Source organism: Lagenorhynchus albirostris, chromosome 9, assembly GCF_949774975.1.
Source record: "Lagenorhynchus albirostris chromosome 9, mLagAlb1.1, whole genome shotgun sequence".
Lineage (NCBI taxonomy): Eukaryota > Metazoa > Chordata > Mammalia > Artiodactyla > Delphinidae > Lagenorhynchus > Lagenorhynchus albirostris.
The window spans coordinates 48,276,668-48,302,316 of NC_083103.1; the positions used below are offsets into that span (position 1 = coordinate 48,276,668).

Here is a 25,649-nt window from a genome sequence, read left to right on the forward strand (position 1 = left end):
TGTGGGTCACACTGCACTGTGTGTGAACTGCACACTTTACTTTTTTCATCTTAGCTAAGTAGACTCCTCTCCCCATCCTGACCATCCTATCTGTGAACCTCTGATTACCTGAAGAGACTTCCCTGGATACTGAAGCCATTCTGTTCAATGGGACTGGCAAGACAAGTATTCTGATGGGCTGCTTGTAAATGAGCGATATTTCTGGATTCTTTTCATTTGCTCAAGCAGAAATCCGGAAGTCATCCTTCCCTTTATACTACCATAGCCGATCAATCAACTGATCACCAGTTTTTGTGAATTCTACCTCCTGAACATTTATTAAACCTATGCAATTTTTTCCATCCCTACTCCCACCACTATAGTCATCTCCTACCTAGACTATATCAATTGCTTTCTAACTGGTCTCCACCCTGCCAGTTTTGCTCTCCTCCTATCTATCCTCCACTTAGCAGCCAGAAGTGATCTAAAATGCAAGGGTGAACATGTCCCTCCCCTGCCTCAAACTCTATGTTGATTTTCCATTGCCCTTAAAATAAAGTCCAAAACCCTAAGCCTAACATACAAGGCCCTCCTTGATTTGGTACCTGTCCACCTTTCCACCTCACCTTATGCCATTCTTCTCCACACCCATACCGGCCACCCATTATTGGACTTCCCCTTTGACTTGGAATCATTTTCTCTTCTTTTGGATAACCTCTATCTCCTTCACCCCTTCCCTTCACATAAGTGCCCTTCCATATGAAAGCCTTCCCAAACCTCCCCAGACCAAATTTAGTCCATTCACATAGCATCATGTACATCTTCAAAATACTCATCACATTTCTAATATGTTTAATATCTCTTTCCCTTGTTATTCAAGCTCCCTGAGGGCAAGGACTCAATATTGTTTCTTTACAAGTTCCTAGCACCAAGGACAGTGCCTCCCACATGATAATGATTTGTTGAGAGAGAAGGATCAAATGAATGAGGACACCTTTCTTCTTCTGGGTAACTCTTACTCACCTTTCAAGGACAAAGGTCACATGTTATACCCTTCAGGTTGGGTGACAGTCAAATCTGATTCATCTTTGGGTCCCTAGGACTTAGGCTTGGGACTTGGTACATGATTCATATATCATAGAAGCTTGTCAAGTCATAATAAATTCTTGTCCAGGAGTTGATAATGTTTGAAGCTGAATGATGGGTATATGAGGGTTCATTATACTGTTCTGTCTCTTTATGTCACATATATTTGAAATTTTCCATAACAAAAAGTTAAAACATTTATATTCACCTCAAATCAAGTGAAAGTGTAGTCAAAGATGACCTTGAGGCTCCTGGCTTAGGCAAGCAGTAGATGGTGGTGCCACTCACTGGGATGGATAAAGTGGAGCTGCATCCAGTCGTGTGTGTGTGTGTGTGTGTGTGTGTGTGTGTGTGTGTATGAGTGTGTGTGTGTTTGTGTTCGTGCACACATGCACTGGGGAGGGTTTTTTTCACCCCAGTGAAACTTCTTAGAAGGCCAATAAAGGGGATGAGACAATGAATTTAGATTTGGACATTTTTAGTTTTAGGTACCTTGAGGGCATCTTGAGTCAGTTGCTCAGTACTTAGTAGTTACAATAAATTAAATCGTCTGCCTTAGAGGAATGAGCCAGGAGAGGGCTTCTGGATGGTAATATTCCCCCTCACTATCTTTGAAAGCCTCTGTGCCGCTGACCTGACCACTGGGAACTATCTCACTATCCAGGGAGTCTGTGCAATATTGGGACCCATCATTCCTTCCTTCACACTTTTCATTCCCCCTTCTTCCTTCCCTCCTGTGAATTTCCACCAGGGAGCGATTCATTCTTCACATCTGCAAGGCCTTGGTGTCACAGTTTCATGTTCAGCAGCAGTGGTAGGGTGTTAAGAAACATCTGGGTTCCAGTTTGTTTCCCCCACTTACCTGTGACTGCAGGCAAGTCGTTTTACCTTTCTGAACCTCAGCATCTGCCTCTGAAAACTGAGGATGATCATAGTGGCGACTTCACAGGGCTGATGTGAGGACGAATGCATATAACGGGTTTAACACAGAGCCTGGCACCGTGTAAGCGGCCACTAAATAAGAGCTATTATTATCACCAACGCTGTGCCCTCATCGCTTCTCCACCAGGACGTCACGGAGTGTTGCCGCAAGAGCAGAGCAGGCTGCCTCCTCGGAGCCCCTCCCCGCGCGGCCGCGGCCCTGGCACTGCCACAGCCGCTCCCGCTCCAACCCCTCGGTGAGTCGCCCCGCCGGGGTGCGGGGCCGGGGCCCTGTGGGCCGCACAGGGTGAGTCCAAGGCCTCGTGGTGGAGGGCGGTGCCGGGCTGGGCGGGGGTCGGCGGAGGCTGGGGCAGCGCTCTGGAACCGTGGGACCCGGGTGCAGGGATGGCGGCCGGCGAGGGGCTTTGGGCCGCTGGACCCATCGAGGCCCGAGGGTCCCGCAGGGAGGGGCCCTCCGCTCGGCTGCCACCAGTGACGCCGCCGAGGGGCTCCCGCTCCCCGGCCCGCGTCCGGCCCAAGATGGCGCCCCTCCCCCACCCGCTGCCCCGCGCGCGCCTCCGCTGCTCCGGGCGCGGCCCCGCGGCCCGCGCGCTCCTGGGCGGGGGATGTTGTGATGGAGAAGCCGCCGCGGAGCCCGAGCCCTGCAGCCTGAGCCACCTCCGCCACCTGGGCCTGGGGCCTCCCCGCGCAGGTAGGAGCTGCCCCTGCCGGGACCCAGCCCGGGCGGTCGGATCCCGGCCTCCAGTGGCCGGCGGACCCCGCAGCCCGAGCTCCGCGGCGGCCCGCGTCCCCCCGCCAAGCCCCATCCCCGCGCGCGGCCCTCCCACCGCGTATTCCGGCTACCCTCCTGTTCTCCCCCTTACAAGGTCGGACTCTACTTCGGTCCTCACACCGTCCCCTCCCCGACCTTTACCTCCTGCCTCTCGGGATGAATAGGGAGCGAGAACAGGGGAAGGGAAGCGAGGGGCGGTGGGGGGATGGGGGATGGGGGACTAGGGGATGGGGGAGGGGAGGTCAAGGACTGGGAAGAGGACGTGTGGTGAGGTAAGCTCAGAGGCTGCACGGATTCCTGCAGGGTCCCAGGCCTGGCATCTGTCAAGCCGCATTCTGTTGCCCTCGGCGACCGAGGGGTGTGCCCTGAGGCCGCTGTGGCCCCCCCTCGGCCAGGAGGCCTAGCACTGGCAGGAGCACCCATTAGGAGCAGTTTTCCCGCTGCCAATTCAGAGGATATTTCGAACCTATTGAATCTGCCTGTGCGTTTCTTGCTTTCCCAGTACCTCAGAGGCCCAGCTCTCTCCACTCCTTAAAGCCAGAACCTCGTCTACACTTGATGTCTTTATTTCCTCACGTCCCATTAATTCACTTCACTCGGTCTTCTGTCTCTGGCACCCACGGAAACTGCTCAAGCCAAGGTCACTGGAGATGTCCATGTGGCCAACTCCAATGGACACTTTCCTATTATCCGCCTTCCATTTTCTAGTATTAGTGGTGTGTGTCAGCTCTCCTTGAAACGTTTTCCTGGTTTCTGTCCTGCAGCATTGTCTGCTCCTCAATCTCATTTGCTACCTCCTTCCCCTCTCTTTAGATGCTGGTGAGGCTTTTGGTTCTTTCCTGGGCCATCTTCGCTCATTCTGCACTTTCTCCTCGGGTCCTTTATTCACTCTCAAAGCTTCAAATTTCATATATATACACACACATATATCTATGCACACACACACACACACACACACACACACACACACACACACATATGATTCTCGGATTTATACATCTTGCCCAGATCTCCTTCCTGAACTCCAGACGCAATATCCAGCTGGCCTCATGACATCCCCTTGGAAATCCAACAGGAGTTTCCAGACTTACTGATCCCAAGCTGTATTATCTTTCCTATGTTCCCTCTCTACCCCTTCTTTCAAATCTGCTCCTCCTTCAGCTCTCAGAAATGGATACTTTCCAATCAGCTACCCAAGCTGGAATCCTAGGCAACATTCTAGATTAATGTCTCTCTCTGTCACTCTGTACATCTTATGTCACCAAGTTCTGTTACATCCACTACCTAAGTATTTTACAAATCCATTCATTTCACTGCATCTTACCCACTGCTGCCAAACTTAATCTAGGCCACACACCCCCTTTTTTCCTTGATTGCTGATAACATACCGTCTTGCCTACCTCCTCTTAATACTCTAACGTAGTGTTTTCCTTAAAAAAAAAACCAAAACTATCTGATCATTTATTCATTCAACAAGTATGCTTTGAGCGCCTAACATATACCAGGTACTGTCAGGCACTGAATATATAATTACGAGCAAAATAGGCTGTGTCCTTGTCCCCATGGAGCTGACAGTCTAAGGGGAAAATCAGATAAGAATAAAATTACGAATGTAATAAATACCATGAAGGGAAAGGTGAATGGTGCCTTGAGAACACACAAGAGCACCACCTAAACTGGACTAGGAGGTAGGGAGAGAGGGTCAAGGAAGGCGTCTCTGAGAACATGACATTTGACCTAAGAGGCAAAGGAATTAGACTGAGAGGGTAGGGGAAGGAGGGTCCAGGCAGAAGGGAATCACGTGCAGACACCTGATGGAAGGAGAGAGCATGATGTCTTCGAGGAATCAAAAGCAGGCCAGTGATGCTGGACAGCAGAGTGCCAAAGCTGGAGAGGAAGGCTGAGCCGGACAATCGAGGGCATGTTAAGAATTTTGATCTTAAAGTCTTTGTCCTTGGTGTGGACTCTTGACGGTAGTGGATGCAGAGAGTCGATCAAGTCCAAAAATTTTTCTTGGATAGAAAATCGTCAGTACCTGGGGATGGATTGAATGTGGGGAGTGAGGGAGAAGGTGGTGTCAAGAATGGTATTGCTGGGCTTCCCTGGTGGCGCAGTGGTGGAGAGTCCACCTGCCGATGCAGGGGACACGGGTTCGTGCCCTGGTCCGGGAAGATCCCATGTGCCGCGGAGCGGCTGGGCCCGTGAGCCATGGCCGCTGGGCCTGCGCGTCCGGAGCCTGTGCTCCGCAATGGGAGAGGCCACAGCAGTGAGAGGCCTGCGTACCGCAAAAAAAAAAAAAAAAAAAAAGAATGGTATTGCTACTTCTGGTTTATAGAATAGAGCTGGTGGTCATGTTATTCCATGAGCCAGGATCCTGAAAGGACCAGTTAAGATGTGGGAGAGAGAAACATGAGTGGATATGTTGGTTTGAGAGGCCTTTGAGACATCCGAGTGGAGATGTTGAGTAGCAAGTTGAATGTGTGTGTCTAGAGCTCAGATGAGAGGTCTGAAATGAAGGTGTACTTTTGGAAAGCATCAATTTGTAGGGGGCACCTGAAGCTATGGGCATGAATGAATACCTGTGTCGAATATCGGGTGAGAAAGAGAAAAGGGCATAAGAACAAGCTGTGAGAAACTCCAGCGTGTAACGGCTGGCGGAGGATGAAGAGCCAGCAAAGGAGTGTAAGAAACCACCAGGCAGTAACTAGAGTGTAGGAAGAAAACCAGGAGATGTAGTGTGTGGAAGCCATGGATGAAAGCTGGATGAGAGGCCCATGGTGTCAGATGCTGCTGAGAGTACAACCAGGATGAGGACTCCAAGGGTCTGTTGGATTAAATGACACAGGGGTCATGCTGACCTTGGTAGGAGCTGTTACTGAAGCATGTTGAGAGTGGAAGCAGGACTGGGAATAGTTGAAGAGTGAGACCCAGGTGAGGACACGGCAGCCATGAGTGAAGACAGCTCTTTCAAGAAGTTTGCGGATGTGGGGGAGAAAAGAGAGTAGCAAGTGGCGCTGGAAGAATGTCAGGTCAAGAAAGATTCTGTGTTTAAGTTGGGAGATAGTGGATCCCGCTGAGGAGTGGTTGATTAGGTAGAAGAAAAAAATGGATTAACAGTGGCATACGATTCCTGGAAAGGCATGAAAGGAAGGATTTAAGTGACAGGTGAAGCAACTGGTTTTAGGAAAAAGGAGATAAAAGGATAGGTGCTGAGTTTGTAGGTTGGAGGATGTTCTCTGGCTGATAGCTGCCATTTCCTCTGTGAACTGGGAGTGCGTTGGGGGTCATCCTCTGAGAGGGAGGGATGGTGAAGGGGGTGGTCCAAGGAGAGTCGTGTTCTTGTCTCAGGCCGGTCTTCGCCAATGTCTCGGTCAAAGTAAGCCTCGGGCTCCTATAGTGCCCTGTTCTTTCCCCATCAAAATAGTCAATCACTTATTCAACAAATAAGGAGTGCTTCGAGTGCCAGGTACTGCCATTACACTGCATTGTAACGAGGTGTTCAGTGACTGTTTCCCTGCTAGACTGTGAGCTCCTTCGGGGAACAGTCATTTCTTTATTATTCATCACTCTCCCCCCATGCCCAGCACAGTGCCTGGCATATAGTAAGTGGTCAGGTTAGAAGACCATTGACCTTGAGCAGGCCTCGCCTGGCTACCCGTGTGGTCTCCTATCAGCCCCTTCAGGCTTAGTGGCCACTCTTTTAGCTCCTCCCCTGAGGGCTCCGCCCAGCTCCCTGCCTTGAGCCAGAATCCATTTGTCTCGTTCCATCCTTTGAGAGGCTCCAGGTATGGGTAGCACCAGTGAGAGGGGAGAGGTTAGGTGGTGCCCCTTCTTGAAGGTATTGGGCAGCTGGTCATCCTTTGACCTTAAAGAGTGAGGTGAAGGAGACCGCACTGCTTTGGGCTAGGCGCTCAGGCTTTAGCACTCTTCACACAGCAGAACTTCCCCCTTCCCTCCCCCAGTGCTTTCTGCCCCCATGACTGCCCTGCAGTCACCCTGGTTCTTCACTGTCCCAGCCTCACGGGGCACGTGCCCTTCCCAGACCACACTTCCAGATGCTAAGGAGGTTGGTCCTGGCCTGAACACTGAGAAACCTGGCTCCGTACACTGCTGCTTCAGAGAAGGGCCTGGCACCCCTGTGATGCCCTGAGTGTGGCAGAGTCATGGGGTCTTCCATCTCCTGAAACTCATGGAGATGCCACTCAAAGGAACAGCCTTTGAGCTAGGGTATCGGCTTAAGCTAGCTCCCTCCCTCCCTTTTTTCCTAGATCTCAGGCCTCACCTGTCCAGGACCCCATCCTACTTCCTGCTCAGGGACCCTTCATCATTCTCCAGCACCCTCCCTGACACTCCCATCCCCAGCCCATGAGGCCACACAAGCCTGTCTCAGTGTCTATCCCCAATTAGTTCTGAGCTTCCTAGTTCCTGTTCCTCTCACCCCTCCATCCTGACCAGGGGCCCACTCTGTGCAGACGCACAGCACACACTCTCTTTGCTAATGGGTGCGAAGTTGAATGAGACAGGGTCTCAGATGTTCGGACAGAATGCAGTACTGGGTATGGTGAGCCAGGGAGGGAATGGGCACGTGAGGATGGGGATAGGGGACTGAACAGAAAAGACTTACTGCTTAGGAGCTTTGACCGCTGAGCCAAGTAGTGAAACATAAGCAGAGGTCCTCACAAGGGGAGACGGGATTCCACGCCGAGGGATCAGTGTAAACAAAGAGCCAGGGCCGTGTGAGTGTGACATGTTCTAGGATCCACCATACTTCCTGTGGCTGGAGTGTAAGGTGGGAAGGAGGCAGGACGGGGAGGAGGCCCGAGAGGTCATAGGCATTGGCTCAAGGAGGCTCTTGGTGATCTGCTAACGAGTACAGACATTATCCTAAAGGCAGTCCTGAGCCATCTGACTTTTTGAGCTGGAGAGTGACACAATCTGGTTTCCATTTCTGGAAGATTACTGTGGTTCTGGGCAGAGACAGGGCCGTCTGTCTTTCTCATTTATGCCGGTGGCCACGAGCTTTCTCATTGCCGAGGTGGAGCCATACCGAGCAGACCAGCAGGTGGTTACACGTGAGGCAGACATGTGGACAGGGACCTTCTCACATTTATTTCACAGATGTGTGCATAGCATTGTGCTAGGGTCTGAGGGGCTAGGAGTGATGGAAAGGCGAGCTACGGCCCCTGCCCCAGGACCCGGCACTGCACCCGAGAGACGGCAGAGCCTTGCGGGGCAGCCTAAACACCTCCGGGCTGTCAGTGCTCAGGGTTGAGAGCTGCGCTGTGGAGACAGAGAACACTGGGGCCATGGGTTCAAGGAAAGAAAGAACTCAGGGCACACAGGCAGGTGGAGAGCGCTCAGGTAAGAAACTGAGGAGAAAGGACTGTGCAGCGGGAGTCTGAGGGGAAGGTGTGCCTGGGGGGCGGTCCGTAGGGGAGAGTTGCACGTTGTGGGGAGGTCAGGTAGGAAGAGACCTCTGAGTGAGGGTATCAGGGAGGGGAGGATAGTGTCTAAGAGGGTCAGGCGGAGACACAGTCGGATAATGGTTGGTCAGGGAGAATAAACTGTGAGGGGGTGGCCAGGGAGGGTCCAGGGAGTGAGCACATTATAGCGGGGTCAGGGAAGGAGAGAAGCCTAGCAGTGGAAGGTCAGGGAGATGGGGAGGGTGGAATGGGGCTCTGAGGGTGAGATCAGTCGTTAGGGTGATGGGCTTGGCTGATCGGAGGAGAAGGTGATCCACGAAGCGCTTCTGAGGATGCAGGAGGGGGTCCGAGGGGATAGGACTGGTGGACTTTCACTGTGGGACAGGAGACCTCACCTGAAGGGCAGGTGGAGTTTGGTTGGGGCATCGTGAGCAATGGTTGAGACACAGTAACACGACCAGAGTATGTTTTCTGAAGCTGGCAGAGGAGATGCGAAATGGGGCCTGGGGCAGATGGGAGGGCAGATTCCTACACTGATTCAACAAATATTTATTGAGTTCTTGCTCTGTGTCAGCACTGTGCTAAGCCCTAGGCATACTACATTGAAAAAAAAAAAAACAAGAAAGACAAAATCCTCACCACCATGGAACTGAAATTACAGTCATGAGCAGACAATCATTGAACAAAGTAAATAATAAATTAGCTTGTCAGATGGTGTTGGGTGCTGGGGGGAGTTTGGGGATTGCTGGGAGGGGCCCCGGTGGCCTGCAGATTTACAAAGGGTATCCGGGGAAGGCCTCACTGAAAAGGTGACATTTGGGCAAAGACCTGAAGGGCTGGAGGGTCCAGATCAAAGACTCCTGCAGTGACCCAGGCATGGGGCATCATAGGGGCTGGCAGAGGAATTGGTACCCGAGGTGAGATACTTTATCGAAACAGTCACCAAAATGTTGCTTCAGCTGGTCAAAGGAACCACGAGTTGGAGCTGAAGGCCCTTCCTTTATGACCTGCCTTCCTAGGACCTTGCCCTTGAGGGCTTGGTCTATGCTCATTCTCTCTTGTCCTCATGGTCTCTAGGATGGGGTGGGCTCGGGGGCTGATTGGACCCAGCGATTTATGACGATAGGAACAGAGCGTGGGGAGCTCACAGTGGTGGGGCTGTGCATAGCGGTGTGGCAGGAGGAAGGGGGCAGGCAGTGTCCAGTGTCCAGAACACACGAGCCAGTCCCTCACCATCTGTGCCCCTGGCACAGCAAGCCCCAGTTGGATGAGCTGGGGGTGGGGACGCACAGAGAGCCATTGTGTGGAGTCTCTGCAGTTGGGAGTGAGGGCAAAGCAGGGGCTGGCTGTGCTATCCCAGCAAGCTCAGCGCTGGGGATTTGGGGATGGGGTGGATTGTGGGCCTGGGCCTCGTCAGTGGGGGTGGGGTTTGAGCCGGTGGTGGTGGTGATGGCGGACAGAAGTTGAGCCCAGTTATTCTCCTGGGAAAATAGCTCAGCGGACACAGCGGTGTGTGCTGGCCTGCTGAGCGCAGGGAGATGAGGAGGTGCAGGGCACAGGCCTGGGACAGAAGCAGGGGTGCTGCTATCCTGACCTGGAGGCTCAACGTGGTCTCCCCTCCCCGCCTGCAGGATCTGCCAAGGCCATGTCTGTTCCATCATCCCTGAGCCAGTCGGCCATTAATGCCAACAGCCACGGAGGCCCCGCGCTGAGCCTGCCCCTGCCCCTGCACGTTGCCCACAACCAGCTGCTCAACGCCAAGCTGCAGGCCACAGCCGTGGGACCCAAGGACCTGCGCAGCGCCATGGGGGAGGGGGGGGGACCCGAGCCGGGCCCCGCCAATGCCAAGTGGCTAAAGGAGGGCCAGAACCAGCTCCGGCGGGCTGCCACAGCCCACCGTGACCAGAATCGCAACGTGACCTTGACCCTGGCTGAGGAAGCCAGCCAGGAGCCCGAGATGGCACCCTTGGGCCCCAAAGGCCTGATGCACCTGTACTCTGAGCTGGAGCTCTCCGCCCATAATGCGGCCAACAGAGGGCTCCGAGGACCCGGCCTGATCATCGGCACCCGGGAGCAGGGCCCAGAGGAGGGAGAGGAGAAGGCAGCAGGGGAGGCCGAGGAGGATGACGAGGACGAGGAGGAAGACGAGGACGACTTGTCTTCTCCCCCAGGGCTGCTGGCGCCCCTGGGGAGTGCGGAGGTGCCCCCCGGGCCCCAGGCCCTCGCAGACGGCCCCCGAGAGCATAGCAAGAGTGCCAGCCTTCTGTTTGGCATGCGGAACAGCGCGGCCAGTGACGAGGACTCGAGCTGGGCCACCTTATCCCAGGGCAGCCCCTCCTATGGCTCCCCGGAGGACACAGGTACCTTGTGGAGCTTGCTGTGGGGAATGTGGGAGGGCGAGAGGGCGGGGGGGGGTCCCTCCATACAGAGGGCCAGCCTGGGCGTGAGTCACAGAGCCTGTATCCTCAGTCCTCAGCAGGCCACGCCCAGGTTTTCCTGAAGGACATGGCCCCTACGTTCAGAGAGTGCTTGAACAAGCACTAGACCCATCCATCCCACACTCCCGGTGGATGGTGGCCTAGGTCTGTGTATGAGGCACTTACCAGGTACTGGCACTGTGCTCAGCATTGTCGTATGGAATCCTGTTTTTTTATGCCCATACTACAGGTGACAAAATAGAGGCCTGGAGAGGTTTAGTCCTTTCCCAGGGTCACAGACAGTCTGAGATCACAGTAGAACTGAGATCTAAACCAAGTCCAAGTGCAGACCCGAGCTCTTGGCCCTACGCTGTCACCGATGCCTATAGCACGATGAGCCCAGGTGCACTCCGGGCTGTTATTTAGAGGCAGCTCCTCCCCACCGAGGTCTATTTGGAAAAGAATGGGGTATTGTGTGCAGAGCACCACACTGGACGTTGCAAGAGTACTGTTTAGTCAGGAATAAGATATTGACTAAAAGTTAGGAAGCAAAGGAAGAATAAACATATGCTTTGTTGGGGTGGGGGGGATAGATATTAGGACTCCCAGGATTGACCATTAAATGTGTCCCATTTAAATAAGTTGAGTCTCTGCATTTGCTAGTGTCACATAGAGATGCAGACGGCTGAGGAGCAAGGGGCAGAGATAATGGGCTGCAGCCGCAAGCCTGGGCTGGATGTTAGTGTCAGGAAAGACTCCTCCCACACCAGGCAGCAGGCACCTTACCCAGACCCCAAACTGGGGGACCTTTGCAGGGAGCATGCAGTTCAGATGAGCCAAGGGCAGCATGTCATCCCCTTTCAAAGAACTTACTATGGACATTTTCAGACATACACAAAAATAATAGAATAACGAGCCTGATTTACCCATGACCCAGTTTCAACAATTAGCAACACGTGGCTAACCTTGCTGCATCTATACCCGCACCTACTCCTGGGCCCCAGCCTAAGTTATTTTGAAGCAAATACGTCGGTATATGTTTACTCATGCTTTTTTTTTTTTGTCTGCACCGTGCGGCATGCGAGATCTTAGTTCCCCAACCAGGGATCGAACCCATGCCCCCTGCAGTGGAAGCTCGGAGTCCTAACCACTGGACCACCAGGGAAGTCCCCACTCATTCATGCCTTTCTGAAAGATAAAACTCTTTTGAAAAAGAATCCACAATATCAATATCATACCTACGGAAATTTAGCAATAATTCCTTAATATCATCAAATATCCAGTCAATGTTTACATTTCCCAGTTGTCTCCCCACTCTTTAAAAAGTTTTGATTCATTGCATCAATATCCAAATAGGAACAGACCTTTTTTTTTTTTTTTGCGGTATGCGGGCCCCTCACTGTTGTGGCCCCTCCCGTTGCGGAGCACAGGCTCCGGATGCGCAGGCTCAGCGGCCATGGCTCACGGGCCCAGCCGCTCCGCGGCATGTGGGATCTTCCCGGACCGGGGCACGAACCCGTGTCCCCTGCATCGGCAGGCTGATTCTCAACCACTGCGCCACCAGGGAAGCCCAGGAACAGACCTTTTGATAGTCAATATGTTAAGATTTCTTTTGATCTATACATTATTCCTCCATCTCTCTATTTTTGCTCGGTGTTTTGTTGTTGTTGTTTTAATTGAAGCCACTGTGTTGTCTGCCCTGGGCTTTCCGTGGTCTGGATTTGCAGACCTTCCCTGTGTGGTGTTGAACATGTTCCTCTTTCCCTGGATTTCCTGTAAATTGACAGTGAATTCTAGAGCCTTGATCAGATTCAGATTTGAGGGGTTCTTTGTGTTTTGTTTTTGTAAGAACACTTCACAGGTGGTATTGAGTAATTCTACCAAAGACAAAGTCTGATTGCCTGTCTTTAGGGGGATGTTAGCGGCAGTCAGTGGTCATCGCCTGGGTCCCTTTTGCAGGGAACAGCTACTACTCCACTCCAGCTGGTTTTTATAGGGTTAGGTGGGGGGAAATGTAGTCTCAATGGAGCCAGTTCATGTAACTTTTCAAGGGAAACTGAAAACTAGATATTGATGTGAAACATCCCAATTTCTAAATGTTAGCAACCAAGTCTGTTTTTTAAAAAAGCACCATGCAGGCCAAACAAAATCTATCTGAGGTTTACATCAGACTGCAGGTTGCTTATTTGCAACCTCTGCCTTAGGGGATGTGAATCTGGGGCCAAATAATGGAGAGCCTGGCTGCTCTGGGGCCCCTGAATGGTCACTGTAGTGGCCGCTCCTATGAGCTTTCTGGGAGTGGGAGGACAGAACTGCTGAAGAGCTGGGAAGGGTATTCTGGGTGTGGGCAGTGACCTCAGCAAGCGAGCTGGGGTGGCGAGAGGATGGGCAAGGATCGAGCTCTGCTGGAGAAGGGGCTGCTAGCAGAAGGGGCTGCGCCACTGCCTCTTTTGTAACTGTGTTGCTATGACCAGGAAGGCCACAGAGGAGGTCTGGGCTCCTGTAGGAATGTGGTAGAATTGAGCAAACATTATTTTCTCCTTCCCACCCTAGGATCTCCACCAAGTTGTTGATTGCATGCATACGTATATGAATGAACGAATGATGACCAAATGATGAATGTTGAATCAATGAACTTTCCTACCTGTGTTGGGTTCATACTGGGAACCCACTGTGTTGGGTTCATACTCATTGCTAGGCCTTGTCCTAAATGCTAAGAATATATACTGCAGGGGTCAGATGTTCCTGCCCTCAATGGCACTCACAGTCTAGGGTGGAGACAGAAGTAAACAGGTTGTTTGGGCCCTGGGGTGGGGGAGGTGCAGGAGGGACATCCCGCACCCTGCCTGTGTGCATGGTTGGGGAGAGGGGGTGGGTCAGTTTTGAGAAGCGACCTTTACATTGATGCTGGAAGGAGGAGTGGCTGGTGCCAGGTCAAGATTGAGGGGAGGGAGGCTGGGCTCAGGGAGGATAAGGGGCGTGTCCCAGGCAGGGAGAGAGAGACCAGAGGTATGGAGGGTGGTCAGAGGTAAGGCTGAGAGGCAGGCGATTAGGGGCTCATAACAGCAAACAAACCTTGTAGAGGAATTTGGGTTCTATCCTGAGGGCAAGGAGAAAACAATTAGAGGATTCAACTGGAGAGAAGGTTAGCATTTTGGAACAATCATTTGGGATGTAGCCTGCAGCTCAGACTGGAGGAGACTATAAACAGGAAGAGGGAGACCCTTCCTGAGGCTGCTGCATTGACCCAGGTAGAAGATACTAGTCTGGACTACGGGCGTGCATGGGGGTGGAGAAGGGAGAGCGTTCCTGACTCCTGAGCAAATGACTACATCTGGCTTAGCCTGGGAGGCATGCGTGGGTGAATGAATGATACATGAACCTCTGAGTGCGTGAAGAAGCACCGGAATGAATTGGTGCAGGAGTGAAAGTGTACATTCCTGAATAAATGCGTGCTTGTGGAAGCAAAGGCCGGGGTGGGGCTGTGCTTGGAGGGAGACGTGCCAAGCTCCAGAAGGGCCTCCCAGATGGTCAAGGGGGGAGAGCGGCCCCTCCAGGACAGATCGGAAGGATGAAGCTCTTTGAAGCAGGAAGGTGCAGGCTGACAGGGATGGCAGATGGATTGGTGTGTGTGACTCAGTCAGAAGATGGTGAACTGGTCCGCAGATTCAAGGGGTCTGTGACCCTTCAGGAAGAAAGGTGTGGCTCTGCAGAGCACGGCTGCCCTGCGTGTGGGGTTCCTGGAAGGTTTGGTGGGAGAGCCCTGAAGACGATGGAGGGTCTCTGGGGAAAAGCGGGCATTCTAATTCCCTAGGGCCTGAGGGGAGGGGAGGGTGGGGGGGAAAGAGGCAGTAATGGGTACCTAGAGGCTGGATGGGCAAGAAGGGCCCCTCCTCTGTGGGCCCACCTCATTTGGAAGCTGAGGGCAGTGAGGCACCTCGCTCCAATGACTCTCACATCAGGTATGCAGCCCCCTTGGTGTAACCACGCCCACTCCCAGCTCTCCGTGCCTGTTTGCCCAGCAGCCTGGGTCTGGGGACTGCCTGTCCCTCAGTGCTGCCTCTTGGACCAGTCAGGATTCCTGGTTTCCCTGGTAACGGGAAGCACGTCAGCAGTCTGGGCGCTCCCAGCCGGTCCTGGTGCTGCGGTTGCCGAGGAGACACTGCAGCCTAGCTGGGCCCTGGCAGGTGAGGGGGGTTGGTGCTGGGAAGCCCCAAGCCCAGCCTCAAGCTTGCCGGGGCCCAGCCCCTGAAGCCCACTCTCCGCTCGAACTGCTGGGCAGGTTCTGGGCAGGGGAGGGATCCCCGGGAGCCTTGAAGCCACACCCTGTTTGTACTGAGAGCTCTAGGCTTTGCAGGGCCCCAGGTAGCTGGGGGATTCCTGAAGGCCTGAGCCTCCTGGTGTCCCTAAGACTGGGCTTGACTGTGGCACCGAGGTGACCGCTTTGGGGTGGGATGGAGATTCAGGACTGGGGGGAGGGGACGCAGGATTGAAAGAAGAGATGTGAGCAGGGAAGGCTGGGGTCTCATGAGCCCTACCCCACATCCCCACCCCAGTGGGGTCCCCTTACCTGGTGGTCCTGGCCCCTCCCTAGTGAGCTCCAGGCGGGGGAGGATCTTGCCTGGCAGGCGCTCTGCCCTGGTGAGAAGGGGGCGGGATGAGCTTTTCTCTGCAGCCCAGCACCAGGCTGTGAGCCCAGCTGGCTGGGCTGGAGGGGCTGTGAGGAGGGAGGGTGGAGGCAGGAGGGGCTGGGAACAAGCGCCATGTTCTCCCAGGACTTCTTCCTGGCCATCGTCCTGCAGGACAGTAGCCCAGGTGAGGGGCAGCACGGGCCCCGGGCGTGATGTGGGGCGGGGCTGGCAGGGAGCACAGAAGTGGTGGAGGCCTGAGCTGGGCTGCAGGGCCGGAGTGGCGTGGCTCTGCCGGGGGAGGGGGGGCTATGTCACAGGTGCGTGGTGTGTGTGCATGTGCATGGAATGTTCGCCTGCACTCGTGTGTGGCAAGGGTTAGGTTGTGGGTGTCTACGGAATCTGCACACATGTGGCAGAGGCTGACATATGTTGTGTGTCTGAATGTGTATTCAGTGTCTGTGTGGTACCCACACATGTTTTGGGGGTCATTGTGGGTGTGGTCTCTGCACACATGTGGCAGGGGCTGGACTGGATCGCTGTATGTGCGCGCTCCTCTGTGTCTGGTGGCCGCATCAGTGGATGGCTGGAGTTGGTGTGTGTGTGCCCCTGCGCGTGCGCGTGCACCCGTATGCGACACCTGCTGTCTGCGGGTATCTCCTGCGCGCCCTTGGGTTTGTGGTGGCTGCACAGGTGTGTGGTAGGGCTTGTATATGTTGTGTGTCTGTGTGCGCCCGTGTGTGCAGGAGCTGCTAAGCGTGTGCACCTGGGATCCGGATATGTCTGACAGGAGGTCATTTGGGGTCACTCAACCTCCTTCCCTTCTCTCTGCCTCCTTCCTTCCCTCTGTTTGGCCATGTTAGCCAGGAGCAGAGCCCGGGAGGAGACCTGAGTCACGTCTCACGCTGGGGGCCCCCCGTGCTGTGACTCCAGACTTCAAGCTCTAGGAGGAGCAGGAACCTTGTGCTGGAGCCCTTCCCCTGCCCTTCCTCCACCATGGGGTCTTGGGAGGGGACTGGGCATAGCACCCATGATTTGCTGGTTGGGTGGGCAGACCCTCACCAAGAACCCCCACCTAGCAGATTCCTTTTGGAACCCGAACGCCTTCGAGACGGATTCCGACCTGCCAGCTGGATGGATGAGGGTCCAGGACACCTCAGGGACCTACTACTGGCACATCCCAACAGGGACCACTCAGTGGGAGCCCCCGGGCCAGGCCTCCCCATCACAGGGGAGCAGCCCCCGAGAGGAGTCCCAGGTGAGGCTCGCGGGCCTGATGGTTTTGACCGGGGGGGAGGGTGGCGCTGCTGTTGCTAGATGAGCCACCCACCCCTGGCTCCCACCCCTCCTAGCTCACCTGGACCGGCTTCACGCATGGAGAAGGCTTCGAGGATGGAGAATTTTGGAAGGTGAGTGAGGGGACCTCCTTCACAATGGAGGAGCTGGAGAAGGGGCATCATTTTGGTCCTGATTCCTCTCTCCCCTTCCCAAGGATGAGCCCAGTGAGGAGGCCCCGATGGATTTGGGACTGAAGGACCCTGAGGAGGGGATGTTGCCTTTCCCAGCTCAGAGCCTCAGGTAAGTGGGAAGGCATGACACAGTGGGCTGACAGTGGGATGGGTCTGTCTGGAAGGGACCTTGGGACAGCTCCCCGTTTGGGGGCCTGTACCAAGTGTTACCACCTGCCTCCAGCCCAGAGCCGTTGCCCCAAGAGGAGGAGAAGCTGCCCCCACGGAATGCCAACCCAGGGATCAAGGTTTGTTCAAGACCAATGCCCGTTCCCACGTTGGGCCCCCCTGTGTACAGGAATGCCCCTTGGGTCATGTTCTGCGGGCCTCTGTGGTCTCAGTACAGCTTGCCAGGTCCTGAGCTCTTGAAGTCTCAGCAGAGACCCCTGTGTCTGAGTGGGAGACATTTCAGTTTTTAACTCAACCAGTCCCGTGGCCTGGCAGGGGGCCGTTCCAGGCTTGGCTCAGACGCTTCCTCGACTGGCAGGGGTCTCCTCTGAGACCAGCACCCCTCCTGCAACTATATCCTGTTTGTAGAGCCTCTTAGTCTTATACCCTCCCACCCACTGTGTTCTGAGTCAGGAACTCCTCTGGTCTCAGCAAACCTCCTTGCGTCCTGGGCTGGGGGCTCTTCCGATTTTAGCTCAGAGCCTCTATCTCCCGCCCCCTGTTTTGTGTCTGGCAGTGTTTCGCCGTGCGCTCCCTTGGCTGGGTGGAGATGACGGAGGAGGAGCTGGCCCCTGGCCGCAGCAGTGTGGCAGTCAACAATTGCATCCGTCAGCTCTCCTACCACAAAAACAATCTGCACGACCCCATGTCTGGGGGCTGGGGGGAGGTGAGGGCCTGAGCTGGCAGGGTGGCCGGGCAATGGAGAAGTGAAGGGAACTGTGAGAGCTGGAAGAGCCCAGCTGCCGCCCCAAGGGCTGGGGAGGGAGGTGCACACCCACCAGGTGACAGCCTGTGAGATGGACGTGTGACTCCACGTTGGGACCTTGGGAGACAGTTGTTTAACGGCGATGGGGATGATAAAAGGAGTCTTGTTAGAGGTGACAGGTGGGACCTTTACTAGAGGGAGGCTGCAGGGTGGCTGGTCCGACACCAAAGCAAGGGCCCTCGAGCTGGGGCTCACCCTCCCTCAAGCTGGAAGTGGCAAAGCTCAGCCACCTTCCCAGCTGGGGCACCGCTGAGCGTCCGCTTCCTGGGCCTGCAGGGAAAGGATCTGCTGCTACAGCTGGAGGATGAGACACTAAAGCTGGTGGAGCCGCACAGTCAGGCCCTGCTGCACGCCCAGCCCATCGTCAGCATTCGCGTGTGGGGCGTCGGGCGGGACAGCGGAAGGTGGGAGCAGGGCCAGGGGTCCTGGGGGGGCGGGCAGTCAGAGTGGGGCCCTCCTCCCTAACTCTGCTCTTTGCCTCTCTTGTGCTGCCGGACCCAGAGAGAGGTACTATGCCTAATTTGCCTTGACCGTTCCTCTTCCCACACCTGGACCAGATGCCATGAAGCACCCAAGTTCCCCTATTCTGCCCTGCCCCTTCCTGCCCGCTGTGCTCGCCCGTCCTCCTCGACCTCGGCATGCTTGCCTGTCTATCCTCCGGCCAGGAGGCAGCGCCCGCAGCACCCCATCCCGAGGGCAGAAGCCCTGGAGGAGCTGCGATGGATGGGGAGGGCGTGGGTGGGGTGGAATGAGGCTCGGCACTGGAGGGCACTGGGAGACGCTGAGGTGCCCCTCCCCCCAACAGGGACTTTGCCTACGTGGCTCGCGATAAGCTGACCCAGATGCTCAAGTGCCACGTGTTTCGCTGTGAGGCACCTGCCAAGAACATCGCCACCAGCCTGCATGAGATCTGCTCTAAGGCACGGCCCCCTCCGCACCCTGGGCTAGCTGCCACCTTTGCTCTACAAGGATGTGGGTGGGGTCACTGAGGCGGGGTGGGGGGCTCCAGGGCCGTGAAGCCTAACACACCCTCCCTCGCTCTTCCCCTCCCCCTTTCCCCTTCTGCAGATCATGGCCGAACGGCGCAACGCCCGCTGCTTGGTAAATGGACTCTCTCTGGACCACTCTAAACTTGTGGATGTCCCTTTCCAAGGTCAGTGTCACAACCCTACCAGGTCTGCCTCAGCTTTGTGGGCAAGGGTGGGGTGACCCAAGAAGAGGCACGAGCTACTGGACAGAGTGATAGAAAAATGGAGGCTCAATTCTTTGGGTCAAATAAGTGGAGGGACTTTGGTTAAAGGGAGGCAGGGGGAGGGGGTGGAGGTAGGGCCTTGGCCGGGTGAATGTCCAGCTGATACCCTGGTGGTGGGGACTGGCAGTGAGCAAGGTCTGCCGCTATGATTGATCCTCTCCTTTCTTCCCCGCAGTGGAATTCCCAGCGCCTAAGAATGAGTTGGTACAAAAGTTCCAAGTCTATTACCTGGGGAACGTGCCTGTTGCTAAGCCTGTTGGTATGTGTGTCCCTTTTCACGCAGGGACCACCTCCTTGATCCCCAAACTCTGCTCCCACCCTCTGCCTCCCAGTGCCCCTTCTACCAGACCTTCCTCATGCTGATGTCTCCCTGCCCTTCAAAATGCATCCCACCTCCTGTACTTCTGTCCCAGCTGCACTCCGTACCCTGCCTTCACTCACTATGAACCAGTGAACCGGGCATATAGGGAGACCCACTCCTGAATCCCACAGAAAAGCTTTGGTTAGGCTGGGAGGCGGGTCTTCGATGACTGGAAACGCTGGAGCAGCCGGGAGCTGGGTTGGGTATGGGCTGTGCGCATCTAGAGAGGAAGCAGTGAGCATATCTGTCAACGTGCTTTATTGCTTGTAAAGTACTCCCTTATATGTCACTTAATCCTTGAGGATCCTGTGAGGTTGGGATTATGATGATGCCCATCTTATAGATAAGCCGAGGCTAGAGACTGTTAGGTCCACTCATGTTTCTAGTGCTTTTACGGCACCTGTTATTCACTTGTTCGTTCACTTAGCAAATACCTATGAAGCCTACCATGTACCAGGTCCTGGGAGAACAATGGCCACAGGCCTGCTTTCATGGAGGTTACAGGAGATTACAGTAGGAAAAAAAGAGGAATAAATCAAATAATCACATAAATAAATGTCAAATTACAAGTTGAGTCATTCGCTGAAAGAAAGTAGCAAGATGCTATGAAACTGTGTAACAGAGGAGCCTCATTTAGGCTAGGGAGTCCTAAAAGACTTCAGAAAGTGACATTTGAACTGAGATTTAAAAAATGAGTAGGATCTAATGTGGCCAGGTGGCATGGAGACAGGAGTAAAGTGGGAAGGATCACTCCAGGCAGAGTGAACGGTGTGAGGACCCATCACGGGAGTCTACTTTGGTACTTCAAAGGCACTGAGAGAAGGCCAGCCGCGCCAGATGCGGCTGGGATCTCGGCGGCAGTCAGGCCCTGCGGGACCTTGTAGGCCACGTTAGTGATTTGTTCTTCGTCCTAAGAGCGGCAGGGAGTTATAAGAGGATTTCTCTGGAGCGCACTAGGCATAATCATTTGAGTTTTGTACCGCTCACCTTGGCTATACCAGTGGAGAAGGCTGCTCAGCAGGGGGAGGGGGACGTGGGGAACCCAGGAGGACCGTGCAGTAGTTGTGGCCAGTAATGAGAACATCTTGGACTGTGCTGGGGCTGAAGAGGAGTGTGTGGATCCAAGAGACGATTAGACAGTTAAGTCAGCAGAGGCCTTGGTGATTGGTTGGATGTGGCGTGAGGGGCAGAGGCACTAAGGCTGACCCCTGGCTTTCGGAGCTAACCGGATAGTGGTGCAATTCTCTAAAGGTAGGAAGCACTGGAAGAGGCCAGTTTGGGTTTGGAGATTTGAGTTCAGTTTTCAGGCATCCTGAGTCTGATGTGCCTTCAGGAAGGTGAGCGGCAAACTCACATTGGCATCTGGATTCACGGAGGAGGGATCTGGGCTGGAGATACAAGTGTGGGCACCACTGGGTTAGAGAGGTAATCAAAGCCACGAGTGTGAAGAAGATTGAGCCCAGAAAGTGGGCAGCCACTGCGAGAAGGCAAACGAGCCTGGCGGTGAGCCCCTCCAACATTTAATGGACAGTGGAGGAGCGAGGTCAGAGGGGAAAAAAAGAGACGGCTTGAAGAAATGCTTGGGTGTCGTGTCAAAAGACACTTAGGAAGAACTCGACAGTGTTGGGTGAATGGATAAACAAACACACAGATGAAAGAATGCCTCAGATGACGTAGCCCAGGAGATGGCAGACCAAGGACTCTAACCCTGGTCATCTTCATTTCTCTGCTCTTCCTCTCAAACCATCCTGACTAGTGACCAGCACCTTCCATTCAGTGAGGGAACCTTCTTAGAGAGGGTGGGGATTTAGCTGGGGCTTGAAGGAAGGCCTGGATTAGCAGAGAGGAGTGGATTGGATTCCGTGGCACTGCCACCGCAGGCGAGAGAGTCCTGCTGGGGGAGCAGGAAGGAGGTGTGGCTGAGCCCTTCACCTTTGTGCTAGTTTCCTCCTCTCCCTCACCCCCAACTTCATGCCTCTTGCAGTTACTACCCTACTCCCCTGTCCCCCTGCCACTCACATAAGTTCTCACCACGTTAAAGCAACTGTCTGTAGCCCTCGCCGGCCCCTCTGCCGTCCGTCAGCTCAGTGGGTCTGCTCTGCGGAAGCCACAGCTTTCACACAGTAGTCCCCAAACTCACTTCATGCTTTATTTTTGTTTTTTTTATAAATTTATTTATTTTTAAAAATTTATTTTTGGCTGCATTGGGTCTTCGTTGCTGCGCGCAGGGTTTCTCTAGCTGCGGAGAGCGGGGTCTCCTCTTCGTTGTGGAGCACAGGCTCTAGGCACGCGGGCTTCAGTAGTTGGGGTGCGTGGGCTCAGTGGTTGTGGCTCGCAGGCTGTACAGCGCAGGCTCAGTAGTTGTGGCGCACGGGCTTAGTTGCTCCGCGGCATGTGGGATCTTCCCGGACCAGGGATCGAACTGTGTCCCCTGCATCGGCAGGTGGATTCTCAACCACTGCGCCACCAGGGAAGTCCCACTTCATGCTTTATTTTGTGCTCCCTTTTTAACCTCCATGAGTTTAACATTGGTCCCTCCTGAAGCTACAATATTCACTCATTAATCATTCGTTCATCAGCAAATGACTATTGAGTGCCTGATTTGTGCCAGGCACTACTCTAGGTTCTTGGTGGTAATGAGCAAAACTGACCAAGATTCCTGCCTTCAAGTAGCTGCCGTTCTATTCAGGATAGATAAAATAAGTAAATTATATAGTATGTTAGAAGGCTACAACTGAGATGGAAAAAAAGTAAGGACATTGGGCTTCCCTGGTGGCACGGTGGTTGAGAGTCCGCCTGCCGATGCAGGGGACACGGGTTCGTGCCCCGGTCCGGGAAGATCCCACATGCCGCGGAGCGGCTGGGCCCGTGAGCCATGGCCGCTGAGCCTGTGCGTCCGGAGCCTGTGCTCCGCAACGGGAGAGGCCCCAGCAGTGAGAGGCCCGCGTACCGCAAAAAAAAACCAAAACAAAAACAACAAAAAAATAAGGATATAAGGGGGATTGGGAGCTTGGGGCTGGGGTCAGGGTGTAGGTTTCAGTCCTGAGCTGTTACCAAATAGACTTTTTCCGGGCCACCTAGTTCCACTGCTTTCCCCGCCTGCATGCTGCTGCTCCCCATCCTGGGGCCAGGTGCCACCTCCGCAGCTCCATCTGCTTATTAAGCAGTTTGATGTACGGTCTACACGCATGATCTTTGAGCTTTTCCATTGACTGGCATCAATGTCATTCACATCTGAGCCCTCTGCAGGCTGCCCTGGCCCACCCACTCCTGCCTGTGTTGTCACCCTCCTGTGGCTTCTGGGTTGCTTGGTTATACCGGTTTGGGTGCATTTGCCCATGTTGCCTCGCGGGTGACTTGCTCAAGCATCTGGAATTCCTTCAGTAGATAATCCCTGTGCTAGGACTGGGGACACAGACATGAATGAAACTTGGTTTCTGTCCTTGAGGTGGCCACAGCCCAGTGTGGAGAAAGGGTTCCCAGCAGTTACAAGATATGCTGAGAGTTGTCCCAGCAACACCCTCTCTGCCCTACAGCAGGGAAGGCCTCCCAGGTGGGCCCTGGGGGAACTCTGAGGCGTGAGAATTGGGAGTTTTGCAGACAGTCAAGAGGGGAAGGGCCCTCTAGACAGAGGCTTTTCCCTCAGTTACAGCCTGTCCTTCAAGGGCATCCTCTTCTCTTACTTTGTGTTCCCCATCTGCCTCGCTGGGCATTCGCCAAGATTAGATGTTAATAATGCTACATAAATCGTTTGAAGCTCACGGAGCAGTAAAATATGAAGCTTGACAGATCGGATGAGGCCAGTTTTTGGAGTCCCTCATGCTTAGGAGAGGAGCTTGGCTTTGATGCAGCCAGAGGTAAGGCTAGCAAGGCCAAGAGGGAGGACTTTCGAGGAAGATCTGTTTTCTGCCCTCAAAGGGTCCATGTGTTCTGCTCCTGGTGGGAGCCCAGAGGCACTGAAAGGGGCACGAGGGCCCAAGAGCAGACCACAGAGGTGTGTGCTTTTGCGTTGGCATCGTTCACCCTAAGTTCTTCACTGCGATGGTACCCAGATGCCACAGCCAGCTCACGAGCAGTGCAGGGAACAGAACCCATGCCCCACCATGCCGGTGTGCTCCTGCCTTGGTTCTCTGCTGAGTACAAGCAAAAGTGGGGCGCACGGGTGGAAATGTTTAGCAGCAGTTATAAGTAGAGGAGATATTGTTACAAGGGAAAGTTGATTGATCTAAAGGTCAGGAACCTTGCGTTCCTTGGCTTTTGAGCAAGTCATAGAAATTACTGAGTACAAGTAAGATTTTTTTTTTTTTTTTTTTTGCGGTACGCGGGTCTCTCACTGCTGGGGCCTCTCCCGTTGCGGAGCACAGGCTCCGGACGCGCAGGCCCAGCGGCCATGGCTCACGGACCCAGCCGCTCCGCGGCATGTGGGATCTTCCCGGACCGGGGCACGAACCCGTGTCCCCTGCATCGGCAGGCGGACTCTCAACCACTGCGCCACCAGGGAAGCCCACAACTAAGATTTTGACAGCACTCTCGTTCCGAAACTAGGACTATAGGCAAGGGGCAGGGGAAAGGCCTGGTTAAGAACCCAGGCCCTGGAATCAGACTGCTTACCTTCAGATCCCCATTTCTTAGTGTGACCTAAGGTTTATTACCTGATTTCTATCAGCTTCAGTTTCCTTATCTATAAAATGGAGATAAAGGGATCTTTTGTGAGATTGTAGATGACATAGTGCACTGTAATGACTTAGCACGGTATGACACAAGAGTAAACATTCCTCAAATGGAAATCTTTAAAACAAAAATGAAGGTTGGGTCTTGAGGACTGGATAGGACTGGCCTATAGGGGCTGATTTGGAAGGGATTGTGGTGTGAAGCGCTGGAATGTCTGAATGTGGAGAGCAGGGTATGGAGAGGACAGCTTTGGGGGGTCAGTCTGCTTAGGAGGCTGGAGAAGGAGAGTCAGTGAAGCAAATCAAGCTTAGGATTCAAGGTGGAAGAGGCTAGAAAAGTGCCAGTCACTGAAGCCAAGCAGGAGAGTACCAAGGAAGGGATACAGCAGCAGCCGGGGCTGTAGGCTAGCGAAGTGGGGATGGAGCAAAGGCCCTGGGCTGGACTGGGCAGAGCTGGAAAGTCTAGCGTACAGCGGGGGTATCCTCTCTCCACCTCCGGCAGTGCCATGTTCATATCCTTACCTTTCAGGGGTAGATGTGATAAATGGGGCCCTGGAATCGGTCCTGTCCTCCAGTAGCCGTGAGCAGTGGACCCCAAGTCACGTCAGCGTGGCCCCTGCCACCCTCACCATCTTGCACCAGCAGGTAAAGACCTGGGTGGAGAAGGTATGGAGGGGCCTTGCCAGGGAGGGGAGACCGGGAATGAGGGGAAGGGCCGTCAGTAAGATGGACGCACCCAGTATAAGAGGGCCGGGCTATTCCTTTCCAACTGGCTCCCCTCCCCGCAGACGGAGGCAGTGCTGGGGGAGTGCCGAGTGCGCTTCCTGTCCTTCCTGGCCGTGGGCAGAGATGTCCACACGTTTGCATTCATCATGGCTGCCGGCCCAGCCTCCTTCTGCTGCCACATGTTCTGGTGCGAGCCCAATGCTGCCAGCCTCTCAGAGGCCGTGCAGGCTGCGTGCATGGTAAGCGGGTAGGGTGGTGGAGCGGTGGCCCCCGGCCCACACGGGGCAGGCTGGAGCGTGACCGCCCCCCCCCCCGCCCCCGCCTCTCTGCAGCTCCGCTACCAGAAGTGTCTGGATGCCCGCTCCCAGGCCTCCACCTCCTGCCTCCCGGCACCCCCAGCTGAGTCTGTTGCGCGGCGTGTAGGGTGGACCGTCCGCAGGGGCGTTCAGTCGCTGTGGGGCTCCCTTAAGCCCAAACGGCTGGGGGCGCACACGCCCTGAAGCCCTCTGCTCCCTCCACCTGCTTGCATTGGGCCCCAGGGAACTCAAGGGCACGGGGCAGGGAGGGGCCCTACAGGTTATTCTTAGACTTCAGGGCCCCCCCCCAGAGCTGCCCCTCCCCAGTAGCTGGGGTTCCCTGCCTAGGGGCTGGGAGGGAGATCTAATCCTGCAAGGAAGTGACAATACTGGGTGGATGAGAAGAGGAGCAAGAAGCGAGGCCAGCCCCAGGCTCTCCACCGCCACGTTTCCACTGGAGCGGGAGGAACTGGTCTAGGCCAGGCCCCATCTTCGCAGGGTCCTGCAGGGGCAGAAGGAGGGGACCGGTCCCGGCATGGGTCCCCTCCCCTTTGCTCCATGGGCACCTCTGCTGTACTGATATCACTAATAAAGTCTGCCCTGCTGAGCTGTGTGCCTTCCTGTGCCTGTACCACACCATCACTCCTGGTACCCT

At 54.7% G+C, this 25,649-nt stretch overlaps 1 protein-coding gene across 3 annotated transcripts; it reads left to right on the top strand.

Moving 5' to 3' along the window:
- Positions 1 to 2,136: 2,136 nt before the first annotated feature.
- On the top strand, positions 2,137 to 25,601 carry APBB1 (amyloid beta precursor protein binding family B member 1). 3 transcript variants are annotated; one of them, XM_060159806.1, is made up of 14 exons: positions 2,137 to 2,243; positions 9,834 to 10,562; positions 16,327 to 16,505; positions 16,600 to 16,656; positions 16,740 to 16,825; positions 16,940 to 17,003; positions 17,441 to 17,590; positions 17,966 to 18,093; positions 18,495 to 18,609; positions 18,758 to 18,842; positions 19,117 to 19,200; positions 24,502 to 24,617; positions 24,761 to 24,937; positions 25,031 to 25,601. In XM_060159806.1, the coding sequence occupies exons 2-14, from the start codon at positions 9,848 to 9,850 to the stop codon at positions 25,196 to 25,198; spliced, it is 2,124 nt and encodes a 707-aa protein (XP_060015789.1). In that variant the 5' UTR covers positions 2,137 to 2,243; positions 9,834 to 9,847; the 3' UTR covers positions 25,199 to 25,601. The 3 variants fall into 3 exon arrangements, with proteins under 3 accessions (XP_060015789.1, XP_060015787.1, XP_060015788.1); XM_060159804.1 differs by lacking the exon at positions 2,137 to 2,243 and adding an exon at positions 2,547 to 2,698; XM_060159805.1 differs by lacking the exon at positions 2,137 to 2,243 and adding an exon at positions 2,548 to 2,698 and having other exon boundaries at positions 16,330 to 16,505.
- Positions 25,602 to 25,649: the final 48 nt, after the last annotated feature.